The 26,630-nt window shown below is 46.4% G+C and overlaps 1 protein-coding gene across 5 annotated transcripts in view; it reads right to left on the reverse strand.

Annotated features, from left to right (window-relative positions):
- Window positions 1–22,222, reverse strand: part of RGS3 (regulator of G protein signaling 3) — a 138,627-nt gene extending 116,405 nt beyond the window's left edge. For 3 of the 5 annotated variants that reach the window (XM_017875955.1, XM_017875954.1, XM_017875959.1), the window contains exons 1-4: window positions 20,352–20,530; window positions 4,787–4,837; window positions 1,163–1,221; window positions 118–212 (exon numbers count right to left, since the gene is read on the reverse strand). In XM_017875955.1, coding sequence (XP_017731444.1) covers window positions 118–212; window positions 1,163–1,221; window positions 4,787–4,837; window positions 20,352–20,430 — 284 coding nt within the window. In that variant the 5' untranslated portion in view covers window positions 20,431–20,530. Of the gene's footprint in view, window positions 1–117; window positions 213–1,162; window positions 1,222–4,786; window positions 4,838–20,351; window positions 20,531–22,046 lie in introns of those variants that run through there. The other 2 variants (XM_017875957.1, XM_017875956.1) reach the window with 1 other exon arrangement.
- Between the last annotated feature and the right edge of the window lie 4,408 nt (window positions 22,223–26,630).

Consider the following 26,630-nt stretch of genomic DNA (forward strand, 5'->3'; position numbering starts at 1 on the left):
TTTTTTTTTTTTTTTTTTTTTTGCATAGACCTAGTTCTAGATTTGGCAAACAGAGCTGTTTCCAGATAAACACTCCTTCCCTCTCCTCTCTAGGGCCCAGCTGCACCAGACTCTTACAGGAAGAAGTGCTCGTGGAAAGCTGGGTCTCTGCAGTCTGGAACAGTCTGCGTCTTCTGATGGTGTAGTCTATCATCTTCAGGGATCAAAGAAATCTTGAATTGGAAAAAAGGAAGCATGATTAGCGGATCTCATGGCCCACCTAAGCTCAGCAGCAGACTCTGCACATCTCCAAGTTGGAACAAGGAGCCCAGGGCAAGAGGCATTGGAAGCAGATGCCAGGACAGGGCCTCATGGTGGGTGGTACCAAAAAGGCAGCCACGGCTCAGCCAGAGCTGTGGTACGACTTTATCATCTCTGCTCTTCCCCCAAGCAGAATGGTTTCCCCAGAAGTGAAAGGCCTCCTCTCTTAGAAGTTCCCAGCAGCTGCTGAATGCTCCCTTCACAAAGGTTCCAGGTCAGCCTCCTGCCAAGGCCCCAAATCCATGCTCTCACCCCAGGGCTGTTCTAGCCCTGCTCCTGATCAAGTCCTTGCCAGCAGGGACCTCTGATCAGCCTGAAGGCTTCAGGAAGAAGGCTGAGGGCCAGCACCTGGCACCCCAGCTGCCACACTTTAGGAAGTTCCTGGCCTTTGGCTCTCACTGAAAGTAGAGCCCCACTCCTGCAAGGACCCTGTCTTTACAGCAAAAGCCAACCCAGAAGGATCTTGCAGCTCTCAGAGACACTCCCTCCACTCTACTGCCCAAATCTGGCCATCCTGCCCCTAGTTTGGGGTGAAAGTGGATGAAAACGGTGCTTTTCACAAGAGGGCTTGGGATCGCCTGTGGATTTCAGCCATCCACATACTCACTGTGCCCACCTATGTGGATGACCAAGATCTCCCTTAAGATTTTGGCTGTTACAGGAAACACCAGGGACCCAGCCGAGCTAAGGGAATGGGTCTGTTCCAGCACTGGGCCCAATAAATGCCTATTGACAAGATGAGTGAGATGGCAACTGCCTCCTCAAAGGTCACCAGCCCCACAGGTGTGCTGGGACCTTGGGACTGAGCCCAGTAACATGACCCCTCAATATCCCGCTCCCCACCTCTGGCCCCACCACATACCTTTACATACGGATCACAGGCGCCAGGCTGTTTGCTGATCAGGCCTTTACCTTCTATAACTAAAAGAGAAGTCAGACATTGGGGTGGATGAATGGAAACATACACACACACAGCGAGAAAGAGAGACACACATAGGAATATCCACCCACACGAATAAAGAGACCTGAAAAGCATTATCTGTGAGTAGCAGGGTTATGACCCCTACTACCAGGCCCTTAACCTGCATAACCACCATTGGCTATTAACCTGCTCCAGTCTAGGCCATCCCCACCATCTCCCACGCTCTGGCAGCACCCTCACCAATGCTGCCAATTCAATTCACCAAATGAATGGAGTATATTCAATTCCCTGAATCTTATAGCTGGAAGAGAACTATAGTTTATAGAATCCAACCCCTCATGTAATGGGGAAAATGAGGCTTCGGGGAGGGGGGCACAAAGATAGTAAGAAACTTGCCCACAATCACAGAACAATGGGAATGACTGTTGGATTTGGAACCCATGTCTCTTGACTGCCAGCCTAGTGCTCTACCACACAAGACTGCCTTCTAGGAATGAAGGGGCCACTGACCGTGTGCCATGAGCCATACTGTGGCACTCACAGTATGCCGTGAGCCTTGCCGTGGCTGGCGGACAGCACAGCACAGGCGTCACAAGCTGGGGCCTCAGGGGGTGACGGACCCAGGCATGAATCCAGCTGCACTGCTTACTCACCATATAAGCTAGAGTGAGTTGCTTTGCCTGGGACAGAATTTGCCATTTTAATGGATTAGTGATAATAACATGCACTTCACATGGTAGTTGTGCCAATTAAATGAGGTAATGTGTCTGAAGTGCTCAGAGGAGTGCCTGGTAAATAAATAATTGCTCAAAACATGTTTTCTAAAGAAAAATAATAATAAATAAAGGCAAGGGGAGAGGTAATAAAGGCAAGGGGAGAGGTGTGGGGTGGGTGCAGGTGTGGTCCCGATAGTAAGCAGCACCATTTGCCTGAGGTCTATAGAAAGCAGACAATAGACCTGATAGAACCTGAGCCTCTGTTCTATCTCCTTTTACATCTGTTTTTTTGTTTGTTTTTGTTTTCTTTTGTTTTGTTTTGTTTTGAGATGGAGTTTCCCTCTTGTTGCCCAGGCTGGAGTGCAATGGCACGATCTTGGCTCACTGCAATCTCCACCTCCCAGGTTCAAGTGATTCTCCTGCCTCAGCCTGCCGAGTAGCAGGGATTACAGGCATGTGCCACCACTCCTGGCTAATTTTGTATTTTTAGTAGACACAGGGTTTCTCCACGTTAGTCAGGCTGATCTCAAACTCCTGACCTCAGGTGATCCACCCGCCTCAAATCCCAAAGTGCTGGGATTGCAGGCGTGAGCCACTGCACCCAGCCTTATGTCTGGTTTTCATTGAGCCCTAGGGTTCGGCTCAGACAGTACTCTAGGTGAGTACTGCACTCTGAGGTGCAAGGTCTGGGAAGCCAAAGGAAGGAGTGGGGACTGGCAGGAAGGGATGAAGGGCCTGAGACTGGGGTGAAGCCAAAGCAAACTGTGCAGGACAAATGGAGTGGTGGAGGCCAAGATGCATTTTGCAAAAACTGTTTGCACAGCCGGAGTCAGGCCCTGGCAGGCAGAGAACACCCCTCTACTGCTCCTTGGGAACTTCACATTGAGCCCCCCATGGCCAGGACCAGAGGACCCAAGTGCCTACTAGTCTACTCTGCCCAGTATCCTAGTTACTGTTCCTGTGTGCATCCCTTCCCTCAAGGGCATGGTTCTTGAAGGCAGGACCCAGGCCTGGTGACCTCCTGGGTCTCTCTGGCCAGCAGTGGCAATGAACCGGACCCAGTCCCTGCCCTCATTGCATTCTCAGTCTGACGGAGAGACCAGACACAGGTGGCACAGTGTAGTCAGGGCTGTGACAAAGACACAAAGGAGAAAGCAATAAACCCAGCCCAGACAGGTGGGTCGGGGGGATGATTCCTGGAGGGGAAACAATAAGGCAAAATGAGTCTTCCTTCCTGAGTCTTAATGATGATGAAGGCAGGCATATTTCTTGCAAAATCAGAGCAGAGAGAGAGTTATTTTTCAAAAGGAGTTTAAAAAAAAAAAAAGACAGGTTATTCCAGGCACAGTGAACAGTGGGTGCAAAGGCACAGAGGCAGGAGCAAGCAAGATGCATTCAAGGGAATGCATGTAACTGGATAGAGCTGGAGGTGGAGGGTACCTTCAGCAGCAAGAGCCAGGGAGGCTGGAGAGATAAGGCCTTCTGCGCTAAACAGAAGAGTCCTGGCAGTGGGGGCCATGAGAGCAACTCATGTAACTATGTGCTGGATGGAAGGATGGACACATGGACAGACAAACAGGTGGAGTATGAACTCTTCCTGTGCTGTGCTCCAGCCATGCCAGACAGCTCTTCAAATGCATCCTGCTCTCTCTGACCCCCAGGCCTTTGCACTTGCTAGCCCTGTGCATGAAGTGCTAGCCACACCCTCCCTGCTCCTCTCTGCCAGGCTCACGCCCATTCCTCCTTCAGGATACTGTGTGGACATCACCCCCTCCACCAAGTCTTCCCTGACATCCCATCAACACCACCTGGACAGGGGTGGGTGCTTCTCCTTGGTGTTCCCAGTCCCTAGCACAGAGCTAATGCTCAATCGCTATTTTTGGAATGTATGGTTTTTTTTTTTTTTTTTTTTTTTTTGAGAGGGAGTCTCGTACTGTGGCCTGGGCTGGAGTGCAGTGGCATGATCTCGGTTCACTGCAACCTCCGCCTCCCGGGTTCTAGTAATTATCCTGTCTCAGCCTCCCAAGTAGCTGGGATTACAGGCATCTGCCACCACGCCCAGCTAATTTTTTTGTATTTTTAGTAGAGACGGGGTTTTACTATGTTGGCCACTTTGTAGGCCTGGGCACAAACCCCTGACCTCGTGATCCACCCGCCTCAGCCTCCCAAAGTGCTGGGTTTACAGACGTGAGCCACCGTGCCCGGAGAGTTTTCTATTTTATCTAACAAAAACTTATACAGGATTGACTACAAGTTCAGCACTGTTCTAAGCACTTTACTAACAGTAACTCATTAATCTTTGTAGCAACCTGTAAGATACATACTATTACCACCACTACTTGACAGATGAGAAAACTGAGCTTGTTCAAGGCCACTCAGCAAGTATCAGAGCCAGGGTTCAAATTATAGTGGTCTGGCTCCAAAGACTGTGATCTTAGCTATGATACTATGCTGCCTGTCAACCAATGAATAAACAAATGAATGAGAAAAATAGAGAAAAGAAGAAAGGATGGAATTAAAGAAGGGAGGGAAGATAGGAAAACTCTTCTGTGACCCTGCTCTGCTGGGGCCAAGAAGGAAGTTGAGATACCCAGGGGCAACTGTAGCCTGTCAGTGAGAAAGGTCTACCATGTGGACTCCAGACATATCCAAGGCAGGACCAGGGCTGCTCTGTAGAAAGAGCCCTAGGTGAATACTGGCTTTTATCAATAGACACATGGCAGGACACTATACAAGAATGAGAAAAGAAGCCTTGGCTTATGGTGCCACCATGCCCTGACCCCAGCCCCAGGCAGGAAGCTGAGTGGCCCGCCCCTTCCTTGGTGAGCCTGCACAAAGCCATACTCACTGTGAAGCAGCAGAACCCGGTCCTGGGCATCAATGGACAGCCTCAGCTGACCTAAGGAAACAGCAACAGAAACAACCTTACCTCAGCTACCTGGTGGGTATGGTGGAAAAAACTGGAGGAAAGGTGACAGGAATGCTGTTTTGTTTGTGTGAAGCCATTCAAAGACTCACACAGTCTCTGGCTGGAAGGGACCTCAGAGTTCAGCCCCCGCTGAACTCATCAGGAGTCCCTTTCGAATGCCTCCAGCAGTGGTTGTCTAGCCTTGCTTGTGCCCCTCTGGTGATGGGAAGCTCACTACTGTACGGGCAGCCAGGTGGATGCTGGGAGCTCTCACTGCTGGGCCATTGTCAAATGTTGGTAAAGGTGTAGGAAAACAAGTACTCTCATTCTCTGTTGGAGGGAGTGTAAATGGAGGGTAATTTCTGCCAAGATCTACTGAAATTTAAATGTGCATATTCTTCCACCTAAGTCTTCATTCCAGGTCACTATTGTAGACAAACACAAACATGTGCACACTAAGGCTGGTACTACAGCATTGTTTAAGGAAAACTGAAAATACCTGAAATGTTCATCAATATAGAAATAGTGAAGTAAACCATCTATAGCTGTACATGGAATAGTATGAGCTGTTATAAAGAATGGAGGAGCTCCATATGACCTGGCAGGGGACTATTACTGAGAAAAGTTTTAGGTTTTTTTGTTTTGTTTTTGAGACAGGGTCTGGTTCTATCACTCAGGCTGGAGTGCAGTCATGTAATCATAGCTCACTACAGTTTCGACCTCCTGGGCTCAAGCAATCCTCCTGCCTCAACCTCCCAAGCAGCTGAGACTACAGGCATGCACCACAGTGCCCAGCTATTTTTTAACTAATTTTTATAGAGAAGGGCTCTTGCTGTGTTGTCCAGGTTGGTCTCAAACTCCTGGGCTCAAGCGATCCTCCCACCTCAGCCTCCCAAAGTTCTGGGATTACAGGCGTGAGCCACCACACCCCACAAAGACGAGTTTTTAAAGGAACACACACACTTCAGAACAATACATAGGGTATGTATCTGGCAGGGGAGGGGGTTTCTGAAAGGATGCCAAATTAAAAAGAGTGATCCCTTCTAGAGAACAGACTAGGAATTGGAGGAGGGTAGTCAAGAGGAATTTCAGTCTATCCCCATTGTTGTTTTAATAATTGGAATACATCAATGAACTATAGCACTTCTATAATTAAAAAGAAAGGAAAGAGGAAACAAAGGAAGAAGGAAAGAGGCAGGAGAAAGGAGGGGAGGAGGAGAGAGAGCAGGGAGGAAGGGAGGAGAGCAGGGAGGGAGGGGACGTGTAAAGAGAACAGAAGGACGGGGCTGGAAGGCAGGGCAAGAATGAGTGGCCAGGCGAGGCTTATCCCCTGGCTTTTCCTATTTTGTTTAAAGTTTTAAAAAAGGAAAAAACAGGACAAAACTTCAGGTCATCCTCACGGACACCCAATGGCCTCCAGCCAAGACAGAGAAGAGAGAGAGGGCCACACTCCTCTTCCTCGGTGAGAGACATCGAAAATGTTTCTCTCAGTCCAGTAGACTTTCCCTGGGACCTCAAAAAGCTGCTGAACTCAGTCCACCCCATGGACAGGCACTGGAGACATCAGAGAGCAGGGCAGGGCACATCTACCAGAAAGCCCAGGCATGGCTCCATCTATGACGACCCTGACTAGCAGTGCCCTCCCCCTTTCCAGTCACCTGTAGCGATGGGGAGCTTGCTTCCTGCGGTAGGAGCCCTTTCCCCTTTGAAAGAGCTCTGATTATTCAATGCTGCATCTTATATTAAGCCGACAGTGGTCGCTCAGTAACTTTCATCACCCGGATCTAGTCCTGCATTCTCTGGGCTCTTTCCTTTAGACCTGAACTCCAAAGTCCTTCCACAATCCCTCGCAGCACAGTGAGACATCCCCTCATCATCCCATCTGGCCACCTCTGGACATGCCTCATGAAACTAGGCTGGCGGCTGGGGCTGTGCTTTGTTGCTGGTTCGAGGACAGGTTTGGAAAACCCTTCGTGTCTCCTAACTCTGAATAAGTCCACCAATCACTGTGACCCAGACATCACTTGACCCTCATACTTCTGGTGTTTAAGCTTCAGTCCCAAGCAATTCAGGCTCCCGCAAACCCTGGTCCAGCCCTTCATCCATCAGAAATATCTGCTGTTCTCCTGTCCAGGACCCAGATCTCAGAAGCCCAGGAATCCTCTTTCAGTTCCAGCCCTAACTGCCCTCTTCTTTCAGGACCACGGTGGTCATGGATGTGAGGTGGAGCTAATAATAGGGGTTATGGCACTCTCCAAGCTGTGATCAGGTAACGCTGGTGGGTGAGGAAGACTCCTTGGATGAAAGGCGCCGGGAGAACTGACGGTATCATTATCTCAAAGTCTGAGCAATTGCTTCACTGTGGCTCCCTAGAGTTGAGAAACCTATGAAAACTGTGCCCGATCTAGTGTGGGGTGGGAGAGAGGGAGGTTTGGAAACAGGCAAATGAAGCCAGTAGTCATGGGTTGAATTTCACCAACTCAAAGACACCTATGTTTAATATGAAACATTTGTTCTGAAACTACTACCTGTGCAAAGCCAGCTCTGGCACAAACATGCTTGGATCCCAAAGCCACAGGAGCCCTGTGCTCCACAACACCTATCACCTAACAAACAGTGGCCCTTTGCCCAGAAGTCAGGGTCAAGACATCTCCAGACACAAATGGTCACTAATTCCATTTAGCAAATATTTGCTGGGCATCTGCACGAGGCTGGGCAAGTGCCTGCCCTCACAGGGCTCACAGCCCAGTGGCTAGGACAGGGACTTGGGCAAGGCCAAGCAGGAAGCTGGAGCTGACGAAGGGCTAGGGACAAAGGCTGACTCAGGATTGAGACGAGTCTGCACCGTACTGCACAGCTCCCATTCCAGGTCCTGCCAGCCAGGGGCTTCTCAGGAAGGCCAGGGTGCCCTGTACCCTGTTACAGCAGAGAAACCAAACCCAGCAGACCAGACTCCAGGCTCCCCAGGCCAGGACACACCAGCCCCAGTTCACAAGATCCCTCCCTCGGCCATGCCTGTCCCCTCCTTCCCCTCATCAGGCTGCTCCACCAAATGTCTGACACACAGGTCCCTGAAGTCATCTTGTCCAGTCTCCTCATTTTGTAGCTAGAACAGTCATGCCTGAGATGGAAGGTGATTTGCTCTGGGCCCAGAGAATCCAGGGCTGGAAACTAGAACTCCACCCCAACTCCAGCACTCTTTCCTGTGCACAGTCTTCTGGAACACCCACAGCCCTCTAGCATGCACCTCCTCTACTGTGCCCGCTGTGTTTGCCAACACAACCTTCAGATCCAGGGACAGAGAGAGCCATCAGGGACAGTACCAGGTGCCACAGCTTTTCTCAAGAAACCAAGAGGTTAGCTGGGCATAGTGGCACATCCTATAGTCCCAGCTGCTTGGGAGGCTGAGGTGGGAGGACCACTTGAATCTAGGAGGTTGAGCCTGCAGTGAACCATGGTCACACCACTGCACTCCAGCCTGGACCTTGGGGAACAGCGTGAGACCTGTTTCAAAGAAAAAAAAAGAAAATGAAAAAAAGAGAGGGCAGCCTCCTAGAAATGTCTCCAATCTAGAGAAAGAAACCTCCAGGTGAAGGGGAAGTTGGGCTTAATCCCTGGAGCCTTCAGCTCACCTAGGCACCAGCTAATTTGGCATCCTTTCAGAACCGCCCCCAACCCCGCCACTCGCCTCCCTCCACAGATACATACCATATGTATTGTTCTGAAATTTGCTTGTTCCCTTAAAAATTTGTCTTTGTGGCGTGTGGTGGCTCGTGCCTGTAATCCCAGCACTTTGGGAGGCTGAGGTGGGAGGATCGCTTGAGCCCAGGAGTTTGAGACCAACCTGGACAATACAGCAAGAGCCCTTCTCTACAAAAAATTAATTTAAAAAATAGGTGGGCACTGTGGTGCATGCCTGTAGTCTCAGCTGCTTGGGAAGTTGAGGCAGGAGGATTGCTTGAGTCCAGGAGGTTGAAGCTGTAGTGAGCTATGATTGCACAACTGCACTCCAGCCTGGATGACAGAACCAGACCCTGTCTCAAAAAACAAAAACCTAAAACTTTTCTCAATAATATTCCTGCCCCTACACCTCTGGTTTTTTCAACACTCCCAGTTCCTCCCTAGACTCGGGGAGTGTTCAGGCTAAAGGACTTGAAGTCATCCTCATCGAGGTTGGGCAGGGCCCTTCGACAGGGCACGGCCCCTGTTCCAATGAGACCGCAGTTGGGCACCAACACTATGTGCAAAAGGTGGTGATGGATGCCCAGAGAAGCGTGTACCAGGGCCCAGAGCCAAAGGGAAAATAGACAGGGCCCCATATGGCAGGAAAAATACTGGACGGGAGTCAGCTTCAGAAAGCCTGGAAAAGGCAACAAACCCATATTCTGCTGGGCACAGGACTTGAAGAGCTCAGACTTACTGGGCACCATGGAAATGGATGTGGACACCAGCTAAAGAAATTCAGTCTGGCAGACAACACTCAATAGAGGACCACAGGAAGATGAACTCCAACCCGCAGGCCACCATTAGAAAGAGACATACTCAGACAATAAAGGAAGTAGATGGGGACTGCTCACCTTTGCTAGACTCAGGGATCAGCTGGAATGTGTCCCAGGGGGAGCCCATGCCACCCTGAGATGTGCAGAGAATACATCTATGATGGACTTGCCTGGTTAGCATGAAGCAGCAGGCATCCTAAAATCCAACTCACCCCAGAAGCTGCTGCCCATTTAAGAACTGTCACATGTTAAGAGCTACAGTAAGGGTGATGATATCCAGATGAACATACAAAGGCAGCTGGTTCTACATGGAGCCTAGCCAGCCACCAACATCCACAGATTTCCCCTCCATTTATAAGGACACGTCTGTACTCAAGTCTTGCTCACAGGAGAGAGGTAGCCCAGCCAGATGCCAGGCACACCCTCTCTCTGTGGTCTTCAGCTGCCTCATCCACACCCCAGCCCTGATCCAGGCTCAGAAAGGGTTAAGCATGTGTTTACCAATTTCACTGCCTGCTTGATCTAAGGGAGAAATGGTAGGCTGTAGTGGCACTAGGAAACAGGCAGCCACACAGCTCTACGGACATAACCCAGGAGAATCTCCCATGGCTACTGTGTTAAAAGAGGGAGAACCTTGAGTTCCATTCAAAAAAGTGGCCCTGGTTTGTGAAGGTGAGGACACAGGACTCACAGTGCCGGGATAAAAATTGTGATGGGTCAGTTCAATCCCCTGGACTCTCTGCTTCCTGTGAAAGCTGATACTAATGTGGTTTCCCAAGCTTTTTTTCCTTCCAGAAAGACATTGCTCTGGCCAGCATAAGTCAGAAATTCTATTTTTCAGCATAAACTAATAAATCAGCATTCAGGTCTCCTGATAATTTAGATTCCCATGGATCACTCACAAGGGATTCTAGGTCCATCTGGGCAAGCTGGTAAAATAAAACTCCTGAATCTACTGCAGTCAGCATCTACTCTTGGCTAGCAGTCCTGTGGGGGCTCAGACCCAAACATCCTACAGGATTCATGCACATCTCAACCCAGAGTTCAGGACCACAGTGAACTACCAGGCTAGGCACACACATGGAGAGAACAAAGTCAATGTTTCTTAGAGGTTTACTAGGTACTCAGCACTTTACTAAAAGCTTTTTATTTCCTTTATTCCTCATGATAACTCCATGAAATGGTTACTACTTTTTTCCCAATTTACAGGCAAGGAAGCTGAAGATTATTATGAGGTAAACAGGTTGGCTGGGCATGGTGGCTCACACCTGTAATCCTAACACTTTGGGAGGCTGAAGCAGGATGATCACTTGAAGCCAGGAGTTTGAGACCAGTCTGGGCAACATAGCAAGACTCTGTCTCTCCAAAAACTTTTTTTTTTTTTAAATTAGCCAGACGTGGTGGTGTGCACCTATAGTACCAGCTACTCAGGAGGCTGATGTGGGAGGATCACCGGAGCCCAGGTGGTTGAGGCTGCAGTGAGCCATGATCACACCACTGCACTCCAGCCTGGGCAACAGAGTGAGACCCCAGCTCAAAAAAAGAGCTAAAACAGGTTGTCCAAATCACACAGCCAGTAAGTAGCAGAGGTGGGGTTTGCATTTAGGCAGTCCAGGGCCCCCACTGTTAGCCTCTCTATACCTATGATGGGTTTAAAATTTGTCAACAAAGTCTTTGATATTCTTCCTTTCAAGAGGTGAAGCCTAGTTCCTCCCTTCAGACATGGGCTGGACTTAGTGACTTGCTTCTAACAAATAGAATGTGGTGGAAATTACAATGGATGACTTTCAACATTAGGATATTAAAGGCATTATGAGTTCCTTCTTTTTTTAACAGCTGCATTGGGATATAATTAACATATCATACATTTCATCGATTTTATTTATTACTGAGATGGAGACTCACTCTGTCACCCAGGCTGGAGTGCAATGATATGATCTCAGCTCACTGCAACCTCTGCCTCCCAGGTTCAAGTTATTCTCCTGTCTCAGCCTCCCGAGTAGCTGGGATTACAGGCATGCACCACCTACACCTGGCTAATTTTTTGTATTTTTAGTAGAGACAGAGTTTCACCACGTTGGCCAGGCTGCTCTCGAGCTCCTGACCTTAGATGATCCACCCACCTCAGCCTCCCAAAGTGCTGGGATTGAGCCACTGCACCCGGCCACACTTCACCAATTTAAAGCATGTAATTTTCTTTTAGTATAATCACAGGATTCTGTAATCAACCACCTCTAACTAATTTTGGAACATTTTCATCCTCTCCTAAAAGAAATCCCATACTCTTTCTCAGTCACATCCTATTCCCTTCTCCCCTCAGCCCCTGTCAACCACTAATCTGCTTTCTGTCTCTAAGGACTTGCCTATTCTGTATACTTATGTAAATAGAATCACACAACACATGGTCTTTTGTGATTGACTTCTTTCACTTAGCATAATGTTTTCAAGGTTCACCCATATTGTAGCACGTATCGGTATTTTATTCCTTTTGTGGCCAAATAATATTCCATTGTATGGACATACCACATTTTGTTTATCCACTCATCTGGTGATGGATATTTCGACTTTTTCGCTATTATGAATAATGCCGTTTTGAACGTGTGTGTACATATGTTTGTGTGATCATGTGTTTTCATTCCTCTTGGATTTATACCTAGGAGTAGAATTGCTGGGTCAAATGGTAACTCTACATTTAACTGTTTGAGGAACTGCCAAACTTTTCCAAAGTGGTTGCACCATTTTACATTCTGGCTGGCAATGTACAAGGGTCCCAATTCCCCCTTAACTTCTTCAATGCCTGTTATTGTCTCTTTTTTTATTATAGTCATTCTAGTATAATTGTATCTCATTGTGGTTTTAATTTGCATTTCCCTGATAACTAATGACATTGAGTATTTTTTCATGTGCTGTTAGCCATTTTTCTTTGGAAAAAATGTCTTAAAATCCTTCACCCATTTTTGAACCAGGTTACTCATCTTTTTATGGAAGTTCTTTCTTGCTTTCACTTTTGTATCACTTGCCTAGAGGGAAGCCAGCTGCCACATAATAAGGAAGCTCAAGCAATCCTACGAACAAGTCCATGCAATGAGAAACAGAAGCCTCCTAATTACAGGTAGCAAGGAACTGAGGCCTCCTGCCGAGAGCCATGTGAATGAACCCTCTTGGAAAGGGACCCTCCAGCCCCAGTAATGCCTGCTCGGACAACTGCAGGTAGGCAGGCAGGCAGGGAGAAAGGAAGGAGGGATGGAGAGAGGGAGCAGGGAAGGAAGGGATGGAAGAGGCAGGGAGGGAGGAGAAAAGAACCGAGAGAGGCAGAAAGGGAGGAAAAAAACAAAAACCAACTCAAAAAACTTAAAAAACATATGTAGAGGACTTCCATTTCTGGGATGACAGATCCACTGAGGAAAACTAGAAATGCTAAACAAAGTATGTTAAAGCATCTTCTTAGATAAACAAGAGAGAGAGGAGCTACCAGGCAGGATCTAGGGGGATGGAGGACTGTAGAAGGAAGCCTAGTGTTTTTCTGGGCTAATTTTCTCCTGGAGTGTTTTCAAATTCCAGAGGGCTGATTGAGAGATCAAGAGGCTGAGGGAGTTTCTGCCTGCCTCTCAGGGCTAGAGGAATAGGAACTAGGGACCAGGGCCCAACGAGAAGCAGGGTTCTTCTGAGCCCCACATTTTGCGTAGGGACCCTGAAGGGTTGCTCCATAGGAATAGGATGAACTGTAATCAGACACAGCTCCTCTAGGGACTACAGCTCAACTTCAAGTACTCTCAGTCCTAACACTGAATTAAGACTATCCCAGTGACCCTAAGCACCTGACAAACGAAGATTTTTTTGAAGGAAAGTATCATCCTAGGTCTGCATTGAGAAGAAAATAATAATAATAACAACTCTGTGCCTGTACTGTTTGTTTGTTTGTTTGTTTTGAGTCATGGTCTCACTCTGTCACCCAGGCTAGGGTACAGTGTCACAATCATAGCTCAGTGTAGTCTTGACCTCCTAGGCTCAAGTGACCCTCCTGCCTCAGCCTCCCAAGTAGCTAGGACCACAGGTACATGCCATCATGCCCAACTAATTTTTTTTATTTTTTGTAGAGATGAGATCTTACTATGTTGCCCAGGCTGGCCTCAAACTTCTGGGCTTGAGAGATCCTCCCGCCTCGGCCTCCCAAAGTGCTGGGATTACAAGCATGGGCCACTCACCACTCCCAGCCATGTGCCTGTTCTTTGTTATAGACACAGTACGCCTACAATGTAGATCCAGAAAGGTTGAAAGAAAAGGATGGAAAAGGTATGTCAGGCAAATATTAACTGAAAGAAGCATGGGTAGCTATGTTAATATCAAGAAAAGAGGACTTTATCCCTACTAGAAATAAAGAAGACTTCACAACAATAATAGACTTCATAATAAAAATTCCAGCTCACCAGAAAGATAATAATTCTAAATCTGTATGTTGTTAATATAGCTTCAACATATGTAAAGGAAAAACTGACAGAACTGCAATGGAAAATAGACAATTTTATAATCGCAGTGGGAATTCGAATATATCTCTCTTAGTAACTGACAGAGAAAACAGGAAAAATCAACAAGAATACAGAATATTTGAACAATATAAAGAGCAAACTTGACCTAAACTTGACATACACAAACAGCACTGCACCCAACTGCTGCAGAATCCTTTTCAAGTACACACAGAACATTTATAAAAACTTACTCTCTTTGGGAGGCCAAGGCAGGCAGATCACATGAGGTCAGGAGTTCGAGACCAGTGTGGCCAACATGGTAAAACCCCACCTCTACTAAAAATACAAAAATTAGCCAGGCACAGTGGTGGGCACCTGTAATCCCAGCTACTGAGGAGGCTGAGCCAGGAGAATCACTTGAACCTGGGAAGGGGAGGCTGCAGTGAGTTTACATTGTGCCACTGCACTCCAGCCTGGTGACAGAGTGAGACTCAGTCTCGAAACAACAACAACAACAAAAAAAAAACTAATTCTATGCTGAGCCATCAAGTAAATCTTGATGAATTTCAAAGAATTAAAAGGATAGAGGTTATATTCTCTGACTAAAATGCAAAGTAAATATAAAAATATTACCAGAAAATCCCCAATATTTAGAAATTTAGAAACATACTTCTAACTAACCCAAGGATTGAAAAAGAAATGACAATGAAAATTAGAAAATATTTTGAAGTAAATGATAAAGAAAAAACTACATTATCAACATGAGTCTTCTGAATACTAGAAATGTTCAATTTTTGACTCTGGTGAAAGCTACAAAGGTATTTCCTTTGTGATAAGTCACTGGATTGCACATTATTGGGGGGACACTTTTCTGTCTGTCTGTATAATATTTCAAAAATTTTTAAATGTTTAAAAAGAACATACAAAGCAGAATGGGAAAAGTGGACAAAGGGCTATTTACAGGCCAGAAACTTTGAGGAATTTCTGAAAGCTCCCGAGCAGATGGACTCTGAATGACACAAAAGCCAACAAATACTGAGGAGTATGACCAGCAAATGATGAGCTCCTGAGAAACAGTTGGATAGGTTTCCCCAGCCATGCCAGGGAATCTCCCAGGCTCAGAGCAGCAGGAATGGAAACACGTGCCAGTCAGGGGCAGCTGGCAGGGACACGTTGGAGGCCTCCAGCTCAGGGCCTGACCGTGCACTGCCCAACACACCACGCAGCTGGCTGGCATCTGTTCCCAAGCTTCACTCTCACTACAGAAAATGAATTATTTATCTCCATGGCTTCTAAAGAGAGGCAGGAAAGGAGTGGAACGGGCCCCAGCTAACATTGTGCCAACACAACAAACATGAGGCAAAAAAAAAAAAAAAAAGTTAAATGTCGAGCAAATCAATGACACTCCTAAGTCTACTATGTCTCCAGAACCACATCTTCCCAACTTCCCTCTGGCAAATCAGGGACTCCAGGCAGTCCTCTAGAGCCTGCATTTATAGCTGCTCCCGACAGCTTTCATTTTGCAGGTTTACAGGGGGCTGGCATTTCTAAAGAGAGGTGCGTTGTGTCACCCAATGTCCACGGCCACCTGTGGACCTCAGAACATGTCCAGCTTGCCCATCATCTCCAGACCCAGACACCCTGTAGAAAAGGCAACCTGTTCTCTCTCCTGACCACTCACCACATCCAGGTGACTAGAGATCCCAAGCAAGTTAAAAATTTGGTTCAGAGACCCCAGGTCTCTGATTCATCAGTCAAACTAATAAGTTGGTATCCCTTCAAGATGATATTTTAAAACTATTTATCCAACATTTTTGTGAACTTGGGTTTTTTATTTTCTATATAAAATATTATGCCTAAAATTCATATGGAAACTCAAGGGACCCAGGACAGCCAAAATGATCTTAAAAGAGAAGAAAAAAATTGGAGGATTTACACAACCTGATTTCATAATTTACTACAAAGCAACAGTAATCAAGACAGTGTGATACTGGAATGATAACAGATAGATCAATGGAATAGAATTAAGAGCCTAGAAATAAGCCCGTGGGTCTATGGGCAATTGATTTTCAATAAAGGTACCAAGATCATCCAACAGAGAAATAATGGTATTTTCAACAAATGGTACTGGGACAACTGGATAGCCACACAAAAGAATGAAGCTGAACACTTACCTCATACCATACACAAAAATTAACTCAAAGTGGATCAAATACCTAAATGTAAGAGTCAAAACTACAAAACTCTTAGAAGAAAACATACAGGTAAATCTCTTGGTAACTGACAGAACCTTAGATTTGGCAGTGAATTCTGAGATATAACACAAAGTACAAGTAACAGAAGAAAAAGTAAATTGAACTTCATCAAAATTAAAAATGTTTGGGGTTCTGGCTGGGCACAGTGGTTCATGCCTATAATCCCAGCACTTTGGGAAGCCAAGCAAGAGATTGCTTGAATCCATGAGTTCAAGACTAGCCTGGGCAACATAGGGAGAACTCATCTCTACAAAAAGTTTTTTTTACATAAGAAAATTTAGCCAGCTATGGTAGTGCAAGTCTGTAGTACCAGCTACTCAGGAGGCTCAGGTGAGAGGATCACTTGAGCACAGAAGGTCAAAGCTGCATGGTCAAAAGGGAGCCATGATCGTGCCACTGCACTCCCGCCTGGGCAACAGAGCAAGACCCCATCCCAAAAAACAGTTTGGGGTTCAATGAACACTATCAAGAAAGTGAAAAAACCCCCACAGATTGAAAGAATATATTTGCAAATCATATATCTGTTAAGGAGCTTGCATCTAGAATATATAAAGAAATCTTACAACTCAATAATAACAAGACAAAGAGCCCAATTTTAAAATGAACAAAAGATCTGAATACATTCTTCTCCAAAGAAGATATATAAATAGAGCACATGAAAAAGATGTTCAACATCACGGGTCATCAGGAAATGCAAATCGAAACCATAATGAACATCAATTCACACCCATTAGGATGGCTAGAATTGAAAAGTCAGATAATAACAAGTGTTGGTGAGGATGTGGAAAAACCAAAACCCACATACACTGCTGATGGGAATGTAAAATGATACACACACATTGGAAAAGAGTTCAGTAGTTCCCTAAATAGTTAAACACAGAGTTACCATAGGACCCAGCAAATCTACTCCTAGGTATATACTGTGTGTATATGAAGAGAAATGAAAACATTTGTCCACACAAAAACTTGTTCACAAATGTTCATGGCAGTATTATTCACAATAGTCAAAAGGGAGAAACAACCAAAATATTCATCACCAGATGAATAAATTTTTAAAATGTGGTATATCGATACAATGAATACTATTCAGCCATAAAAATGGATGGAGTACTGATATCTGCTATAACATTATGCTAAGTGAAAGAAGTCAGTCACAAAAAAAATATGATTCCATTTATACGAAATGTCCAGAATAGGCAAATCGAGAGAGAGAGAGAATAGTGATTGCTTAGGGCTGGGGACAAGGGATGACGGCACAAGCTAAAGGGCATAATCTCTCTTTTTGAGGGAATGTTCTAAAATTGTGCTAATAGTTACACAACTCTGTGAATATACTAAAAACCATTGAATTGTATGGTTTAAATGAGTGAATTGGATATATCTGAATTATATCTCAATAAAGCTGTTACAAGAAAAACTAGCAAATATCCTAATCAAACGAAAATACATAATCCTGGAGAAAAATATTATGTATACCTATAATGACTTCACATTACATCAGTTTTTACAATAAAGAAAAAAAATCCCTCTAGAGTAGCTGGATCCTAGCTTCAACTTGCCTACTCCCTTCCCCTGAAGTAAGGCCACCTCCTCAGAAGGCAGTGTCTTTCAATTAATGTCACTTGAACATATCCCTTTTGGGGGACAAGGGGTTGTGTTCATGTGTACACACAAATATACCACACAATATACTACTACTATCACTACCCTACTACGTATATCACTACTGACGTACTCCCACTACCCTACTACCTACTATGATCCCTCCCCAAAGGGAATTCGGATCAAAACAGTTTTGTCTCTTTATATTTCCATAGATGATTATGCTCCCTTTACATGTCTGTGTTCAGGAAACTACCAGCTAAGCAACATCTTCACCTGGTTCTACCAAGGCAAAGTTCACTGTAGAAGGCCAGGGGCTACCTACTATGTTAAGGAAAGGCCAGTGGACTGAAAAACTTAGCCAAAACCTTCACAGTAAAAGTGGTCCCCATTGGCTACAAAACTGACGCTGAATCCATAGCTTCCAAACCTGGATGACAGTCAGAACACTCTGTGGCTTCTTAAATGTTCATATTCTCAGGCTCCACCCCAGACCTATTAAACCAGAGTCTCCGGAAGAAGATTCTAGGAATCTGTGTATTTTTAACAGGCTCCCCACATGTTTCTGATATTTGGCCAGGCTTGGAAACCACTGATAGGAATCTTTGCTCATAAGCAGATCAGCGAAGATCATAGTGGATAAAGAAAATCAGCAGCCTGAAAGAGCGGCACCACGACAAATGACACCCAGGGAAACACAGCCAGTGCAGGAAACAGGAGAGAATTTCTCAAATACTCTCATGAGAGATGTGAGAGGAGCCTGCCCAAATAAGAGCAGGTGGCTTCCCACCCCACCCAGGCTCCTGCCTGCCTCCTGCACACTCAGGTCACAGCCACTTCTTCAAGCAGCAACCTTCCCGGATACCCATCGGACTCAGCCCTGAGGCCATGGCTGGGCAGGAAGATCCACTCCCTGCTGGGCCTGAACCCTCCCCAACTTCCCAGATCTGGCAGGGAGATTAATCCAATAGAAGAATATGGACCGATGCAAGGAAATATTCACATCAGGCCACTAAGGAAAACATATGGGTTACAAAATTGTCCATACAAACTTGATCTCAATTGTATTGAAATTTGATGTTTAAATACACACACACACACACACAGAGAAATAGGTATGGAAATAAGCATGGAAGGATATAAATCAGAAAGTTAACAGTGGTCTGTCTCCCTGGGAAGTCAGATTACAAGTGATTTTCACTTTCTTCTTTTAACTAAGTTTTCAGCAGTAAACACATGTTACCATGATAATAAGGAGGAAAAAGGCAAACATATTTTTACTTTTTAATCAGGACACAGCTAAGGTAAGAGGGCCTCACAGCTCCGACACCCTTTCCTGACCACTCCTAGCCCAGCCAACGCAGATCATCCTGGAAACTACCCTTGTCTCATAGAGCCCTGCATCCCAATGGGGTTAGCAGGAATTGCCTCCTAGGCTGGGGCATTAAATGAGATAATGCAGGTAAAACACTTGACATAAGGAATGGCAATGGTAAATTCAACAAATGATGGCTAGTTAATTGCCCTTTATCTTCCACCAACTGGACCAGAGAATTCCTGCTGCCAGACGTCAGGCAATTTCAAGGGGCCAAGCCGTTGCTCTTCCATCATTCCCTCTACCCCTAGGGAAAAAAAGCAGGTTGTGGAAAACCAAGTGTGTTGGGCAGGAGTAAGCCTGAAAGTAGAAGAGCCAGGAACCCCAGGGAGGGACCAACTCCTTGGGCAGTCTGTCTTTGAAAGCTGGGCAATGTCCAGTTATGTTGCAATAATAGCCCCAACCTTTAGAAGGAAATTGTATGCAAGTTCAAACAAAAATGCGCTGGACGGGTCATCTCTTGAAGGCTTGAGCTCAGCTACCAACTCTGCCACTGGCTCATGGAAGACTTCTTAGTTTCAAGTCTTCACAGAGGAAAAATAACCCCTCTCCACAGAGGGTTGCAGGACCAGTGAGGAAATGAAGGGTTACCCTCTAGGGTAGGGTTGTTACCTTTACTATGGCTATCGGGAAGGACAGGTTTGTTCAGGCCTTTGGGCAGCTGCCGCCCAGCTGTTATTTGGGGGAACTCAGTCTGCTACCTAGGGGCTTGTGAGTGAGGCCTACTGTTCATTTCTTTCCACCTCAAACCCTGAGACAGCCCTGGGACCCTCCTAAGGGATTGTTCTGTCTTGGAGGAGAGAATTCTCTCATCTCCACTGTGGCTCAGATACCCAACAAAGTCAGATTGCAGCCTCCAAGGTGAGCCTGCAAGGCAGCAGAGCCAAAGGGCCCAGCACCTGTCCGCTCCCTCAGCCAAAGGAAAGTGGGTGAATGAGATCTCCTGTTGCTATAACAAGACCTTGATTTAACCTAAGCTGCTTGCTAATGAGAAACTCAGTGGTGACAACCCGACAACCCGGGTCTCTGAAAGATTAACTAGAGTGTGATTATTCCAGCCAAGTGAGGCAGAACCAACTGCAGATGGCACCCATGGTCGGACAGCAGGTGGTGTTCAGCAACTTGCTTGGACTGAGCCTGTGCCCTGAGCCCCTCCTGGGCAGTCACAGGAGAAAGGGGCCAGAGAAGGTGACCCCAGATAGAAAGAGCACCTGCTCCCAGCCTCGCCTCTCACCACGAGGGGCTGCATTTCCGGGCGCTGGGAACAGGGTGAGGCAGCCCCTGCCGCTGGCCCCAGCGGGCACTTACCAAAGGTGGCGAGGTAGAAGGACAAGTCCGGGTGGGCACGCCGGCTCCCGAGGGAGACGCGGTGCAGGGAGCGCTCCATGGCGTCCCACTGCGACTTGGACAGGAGTGCCTGCAACCCAAGGCGGCTGTGTTGCTCCCCAGTAACCGAGGCAGCAGGCTCACCGCCCCCTGCACCGGAGTCTCCAGGGAGGGAGGAGCGCGAGCGGGAGGCAGGGCTGCCCCGCGCGTTGGAACGGCCCGGGCGCGCCCGGCCCTGATTGGCCCGCGCGGGTTTGAATGGGGAGAGTTCCACCTGCCAGAGCAGCGCAGGGCCGGGGTGGGAGAGGCGGTGCCGCCGACCCGCGCTGAGCAGAGAGGGCAGCCACCCCAGGAGCCGGCAGGACCGTGCGGTCACCCCGGGACTCCCGGCCCCAGCACCGCGCTCCCAGTTTGAAGGGCCAGTCCCACGAGAGGCCCCAGTCCAGGGTGCCCACTCTACTCTGGGCAGGCTTGGCCTCTTCGTCCAGCTCTCCTAGACCAGCAATTAGTCGGGTTTATAACCTGCTTTGAAGCTCACACCTATAATCATTAGATCCAAGCAAAGGAGCACCCGATGGTCCAGGGCAATGAGGTTTGGAGAAGTGTTCTCTGCGCTCGGACAGGTCGCCCCCCACCACGCTGCATCCCCTTCCCAAACCCTGTGTCCTGGATCACTCTCTTGAGCCTCCTCTTGAACAAGTGCTGCCTGACACAGGTCCAGATGGGAGCAGCTTGCTCCAACCAACCTGATGGCCCCCCATCCCACAGCCTGATGCCATCGGACAGCAGGACAGGCCTACAGCCTCTGAGAAAGAGGAACGCACAGGAAACGGAGGGGATGGGCGAATCCCCCAGCCTGGTGCAGTGAGGCAGAGTTGGAAGGTCAACCCCTGTGCTGCTTTGTCGGCAAACATTTACAGGACACCTCCGGGTAGCAGTTTCACACCAAGACATCTGCTCTGCAAATCTCTGACTGTTGCCACTGTGGGAAGGAAAGCTGTTAGTCTCGTAAATCTAAAAATGGGAAGTGTTGGTATTTGTCCCTGTTCCCCAGACTTCATCGCCAAGTGGATATTTGTGGTTCAGTGATCCACTCAAAAACAAGATGGGGAGATGCAAGAGAGAAAGTGGAGAGAAGAGTTATGTGTTGAGTACCAGATGCCAGAGGCTGAGCTGGGCAATTTACACACATCATCTCAGTTAATCTTCACAGTATGTCTAATAAGTATTAGCCCCAATTTACCAGGAAGAAATCTGAACCTCAGGCAGAGAAGACAGGTGACATGCCCAAGGTTTGTAGAGCTAGGAATAGGCACAGCTGAAATTTGAACCCAGGCCTGTCTGCCCTAAACACCACTGTCCTATTCTTCCTTGGCCTCCACATCTGCCCCATGGCCAACAGCAGGTGCAGAGAGCAAACGCCACAGGGTCAGGTGGCCACCAGTGAGAAGCAGAAACTGGAGAAGGAGCCCTGAATCAGCAAACTGGTCATAAGTCACATAAATGCCATAGGATTGTTTGAATCCTGGCACTTCGTGAAGTCCTGCCCTGCTCTTTACTGCACCCGCCACCCCGCTCTCCCCGTCCAACCCCGGTTACACACACACACAGTGAACACTGTCTTTAACAAGAGCAGGTCCACTCTCCTAGCCTCAAGCCAATGACAGATGGACTTACCTGCACCCTGGACTTGGGCATGCCTGATCCTCTTCTTGGCTGGAGAAGTTTGAGTTCACTCATCTCTTCTGGGTAGAGTGATGTCAGGGCTCAGTCACTCCATCCAACCAGGGAATATGGGCAACCTCAGGCTCAAGCTACAGGATGTAGACAGGACACTGAGCACAGAGACGTGGCAGACCTGCAGGAGCAAGATGGGAGCATGAGTTTGGCCTGAAGATGTGCCATGCAAGGGGTGTTTACTCCCAGGAGGAACTAGAAAGCATGGTGTTCAGGAAACAGAGCAAAGCAAGGCCCACAGGGAAAGAAAAGGTGATGTGCCCAAGATGACAGTCACCTCTTCACAACTTTGCCAGGGACCACTGTAGAGCCTCCTCCCAAAGGGGAGACTATCTTGGACTCAGGAGGCTGTGAGCAACCTGCAGGTGCAACACTCAGGAGGGTGAGATCCAGAAGGAGAATTGGGCAGAGGTGTGCTGTCTGAATGTGACCTAGGAGAGAAAAGACCGAGGCCCACACTGGGCACTTACACCCGGTAATGGGAACAAAGATCCCACTGCTTTGTAGGTCCCCTCCTGATTCCTGCCCCACTCAGCAGCTAACCTATTTAGTTGGAAGACTGCAAGGCCAGCCTGATCCTGAGCTGGCCCCTCTGGTGATATCACCTTCACCACCACCAGTAAGGCTCCTTTACTTAGTAGCATGCTGGAAGCTTCCTTTTCCTAAAAGGACAGGTCGATTACCCTTTCCTCAAGAGATGGAGGAGAGAGGTGAGTGGGAGTTTGGGCAGGGCACTTCAGGAGATACTGGCCCTATTAACCCATACTGCTGTCCACAAGCAACATCCAGAAAGGCTCATGGTCATGGCCCTGCTTTCCCCAAGAAGGCAGGAGAGTTTGACCAAGCCTGGCTTTCTCACATGTCCTGAGCATTCTAGCACCCCCTGGGGCTCTTCCACCTCACACATGTCCACAGACGCTCCACACATACATCATCATACCACACACATTATAACAATAATACACACTGTGCACATAAATACACATACCTTAACATATCCCATGTATACACACAGTCACATCATATGCACATATACACATACATAAACACACTACATACACACCTCACATACATATACAAACACACCCCACACATTCTATATGCATCCTATGCATATATATAAGCACACACATCACACAGACACATGCACACAAAACACATACACTACATATATACCATATTCATATACACAGATTGATTTGAAGCACTTAATAAAGTATCAAGCAATGATGTTAGGCTATTTTTTTTTTTTTTTTTTTTTGAGATGGAGTCTCGCTTTGTCGCCTAGGCTGGAGTGCAGTGGCACGATCTCGACTCACTGCAAGCTCCGCCTCCCAGGTTCACGCCATTCTCCTGCCTCAACCTCCCAAGTAGCTGGGACTACAGGCGCCTGCCACCACGCCCACTTAATTTTTTGTATTTTTAGTAGAGACAGGGTTTCTCTGTGTTAGCCAGGATGATCTTGATTTCCTGTAATCCCAGCACTTTGGGAGGCCAAGGCGGGCGGATTTTAGGCATTTTTTTAAAGACTGACTATATCTGGAAGAATAAGGAATACTTGAGTTTTGAAAGGAAGGGACTAAATGGATTTATTTGGGTGCATTTTCATAATAACTCTTAAAGAAGCTTAGTAACTTTAAGATATCATCTAGCCCAATAATAACCAAGAAAACTTAGAAAAATAATAATAAAGGGAACTTGGACTACCAGATGTTAAATGGTGTTAAATAATATAAAACTAGAAAATAAAACTAGAAAGAAAAGACAGATCAATGGAATAGAGTAGAAAGTTCAAGGGGATAATTTATTTAGAAAATAACAAAGATTTAAAGTGTTTTAACTAAAAATTCACTTCAAAAAGTCAGAAGAGGAATAAGCTAATTCAGAAGAAAAAAAAAATTTTTTTTGAGATAGTGTCTTGCTCTGTTGCCCAGGCTGGAGTGCAGTGGCGCAATCTCGGCTCACCGCAAGCTCCACCTCCCAGGTTCATGCCATTCTCCTGCCTCAGCCTCCCGAGTAGCTGGGACTACAGGCACCCGCCAACACGCCCCGCTAAATTTTTGTAATTTTAGTAGAGACGGGGTTTCACCTGTTAGCCAGGATGATCTCCATCTTCTGACCTTGTGATCCGCCCATCTTGGCCGCCCAAAGTGCTGGGAATACAGGTGTGAGCCACTGGGCCCGGCCAGAAGAAAATTTTAAAAGGAAATAAAGTTAAAGAGGTAGCAGTGAGCTGAGATCGCGCCAGTGCACTCCAACTTGGGCGACAAGTGTGAAACTCCATCTCAAAAAAAAAAAAAAGAATTTAAAATGTTTATAAAATATATGGCAAATATGTACAAAGAAATCTTATAAGTCAAGTAGAAAAAGACAGATGTACCAAAGAACATGAATAAACATTGTACAAGAAAGGAAAAATAATTGACTAATGCATAAAAAGAAAACTACAAATAAACAGCTTTAGGAAAGAGAAAGAAAGCCAAGATACAAAGATACTTTAAATTGTAAGAGAAAAGCATTGCAAACTGGCTGTATAAATTTGCAAATTTTACAATTAGTAATATGCAAAATTTGAACCATCTTTGCATTTCTGAGATCAATGCCAACTTGATCATGCATACACTGTGGGATTTGGTTTGCTAATATTTTATTAGTATTTTACATCTATAGTCATCAGTCAAATTGGTCTATGTCGGGATTTTTACCTTTGACCTTTTGTCTATAGTTTCCTGTTTCTAACCTTATTTGGTTTTTGTCTTTGTCTAGTTTCCTACCTAGCGCTGACAACCCTTAATTTTTTTCCTAGGTTCTGAAATAGCCAAAATTGCATTGGCATCATCTGTTTCTTGAAGGTCTTATAGAATTTGCCTCGAAAACTACCTGGGTTTTCTAGTAACCAAGGAAATAAAAAAGAAAAACAATCTGGTCACATCATTTGCTTTCAGAAAGTTCAAGCATTTGTATGTATATATGAAGCAACAAAGATGCAGAGTTGTTAACTGAATCAGGTTGCTAAGCTAGTAAATAAACAGTGGGGAAACAAAAAGCCAGCTCCCAGCAAGAGAACCATTATAGAATACCATCTCTCCCAGCAGTCCTCCTGCTCAGAGTGGCGAAGCAGCAGTCTAGCAGGACTGAGACTTCTGTGGCTACTGACACATTAAAGTTCAATTCAACAAGTGTTTGCTAAGCACCTATGGAGCTGAGCCTTGTAACTGGGCACTGGGGACACGTATAGCAGTGAACAAGATGGAGTTTATAGTCAAGTGGGAGATTGGGTGAGCATTACAATAGAGGAAACACAGCAACCTCCAGAAGCACAGAACAACATTTCACTTAATCTGGGGAGCTAGGCAGATCAAGATGATAAAGGAGATCGGGGAAGACTGTCCAAAGAAAGTCACCTGCAGGATGAGTTAGCCAAGTATAGGAGAGGAAGGAAGGGTTACAGGCAGAAAGAACAAAACATTTAAAGGCCAGAAAGTGAGAGGGGATGTTGTACGTTTGAGGAACTGAAAAATGGGAAATGTGGCAGGGAACTTAGAATATGAGGGAATCAGTAATATGCAAAAAGGCAAACAGGGGCCAAATCATACAGGGCCTCAGCCAGGCGTGGTGACTCATGCCTGTAATCCCAGCACTTTGGGAGGCTGAGGCGGGTGGATCACCTGAGTTCAGGAGTTCAAGACCAGCCTGGCCAACATGGTGAAACCCCATCTCTACTAAAAATACAAAATTAGCCAGTGTGGTGGTGCATGCCTGTAATCCCAGCTAATCGGGAGGCTGAGGCAGGAGAATGGCTTGAACCCAGGAGGAGGAGGTTGCAGTGAGCCGAGGTTGCCGCATTGCACTCCAGCCTGGAAGACAAAAGTGAAACTCTGTCTCAAAAAAAAAAAAAAAAAATCATACAGGGCTTCATATTTTATTATAAGGAACCTGGGCTTTATTTTAAGAGCATACAGCAGTTGTCAAAGATTTTAAGCAAGATCTCAACAGCCTTTAATTCACATTTTAGAAAGACTGCTCTGGCTAGAATATGAAAAAAAAAAATGAATTGGTTAGGGGTGGCGGCATTTGCATGACATGAGGGTTGGAAGCAAAAATTGCTCTTAGTAGTCTTAGTCTTTTCTAGTCATCCAGGTAAAAGATGACAATGACCAAACTAGCGAAATGGCAGTAGGGATGGAAAGATATAGAATCAATAGGCCATGGTGATTGAGTAGAAGATGGAATGCAAGGAATTCTGGCTTGAGAGATTGTTTAGAAGTGCCCTTTACAGAGATGAAGAACATGGGAGGCAGGGCTGAACTGAGGGGAGAATGGATGAGTTCAACTGAGAGCCTGCTAAGGTTGAGTGACCCATGTGCCACCCAAGTGAAGATGTCAAGTGAACAGTTGAACATAATGGACTAAAGCTCAGCAAAAAATACTTAGGCTAGAAATATAGATTTAGGAATTCCCTGTGAGGCCATGGGCATGCATAAGACAGCCCACAGGGAATGTTTAATGTGAGAAAGCTCAAGA

This window comes from Rhinopithecus bieti, unplaced genomic scaffold (genome assembly GCF_001698545.2).
Source record: "Rhinopithecus bieti isolate Rb0 unplaced genomic scaffold, ASM169854v2 scaffold_9997, whole genome shotgun sequence".
Classification (NCBI taxonomy): Eukaryota; Metazoa; Chordata; class Mammalia; order Primates; family Cercopithecidae; genus Rhinopithecus; species Rhinopithecus bieti.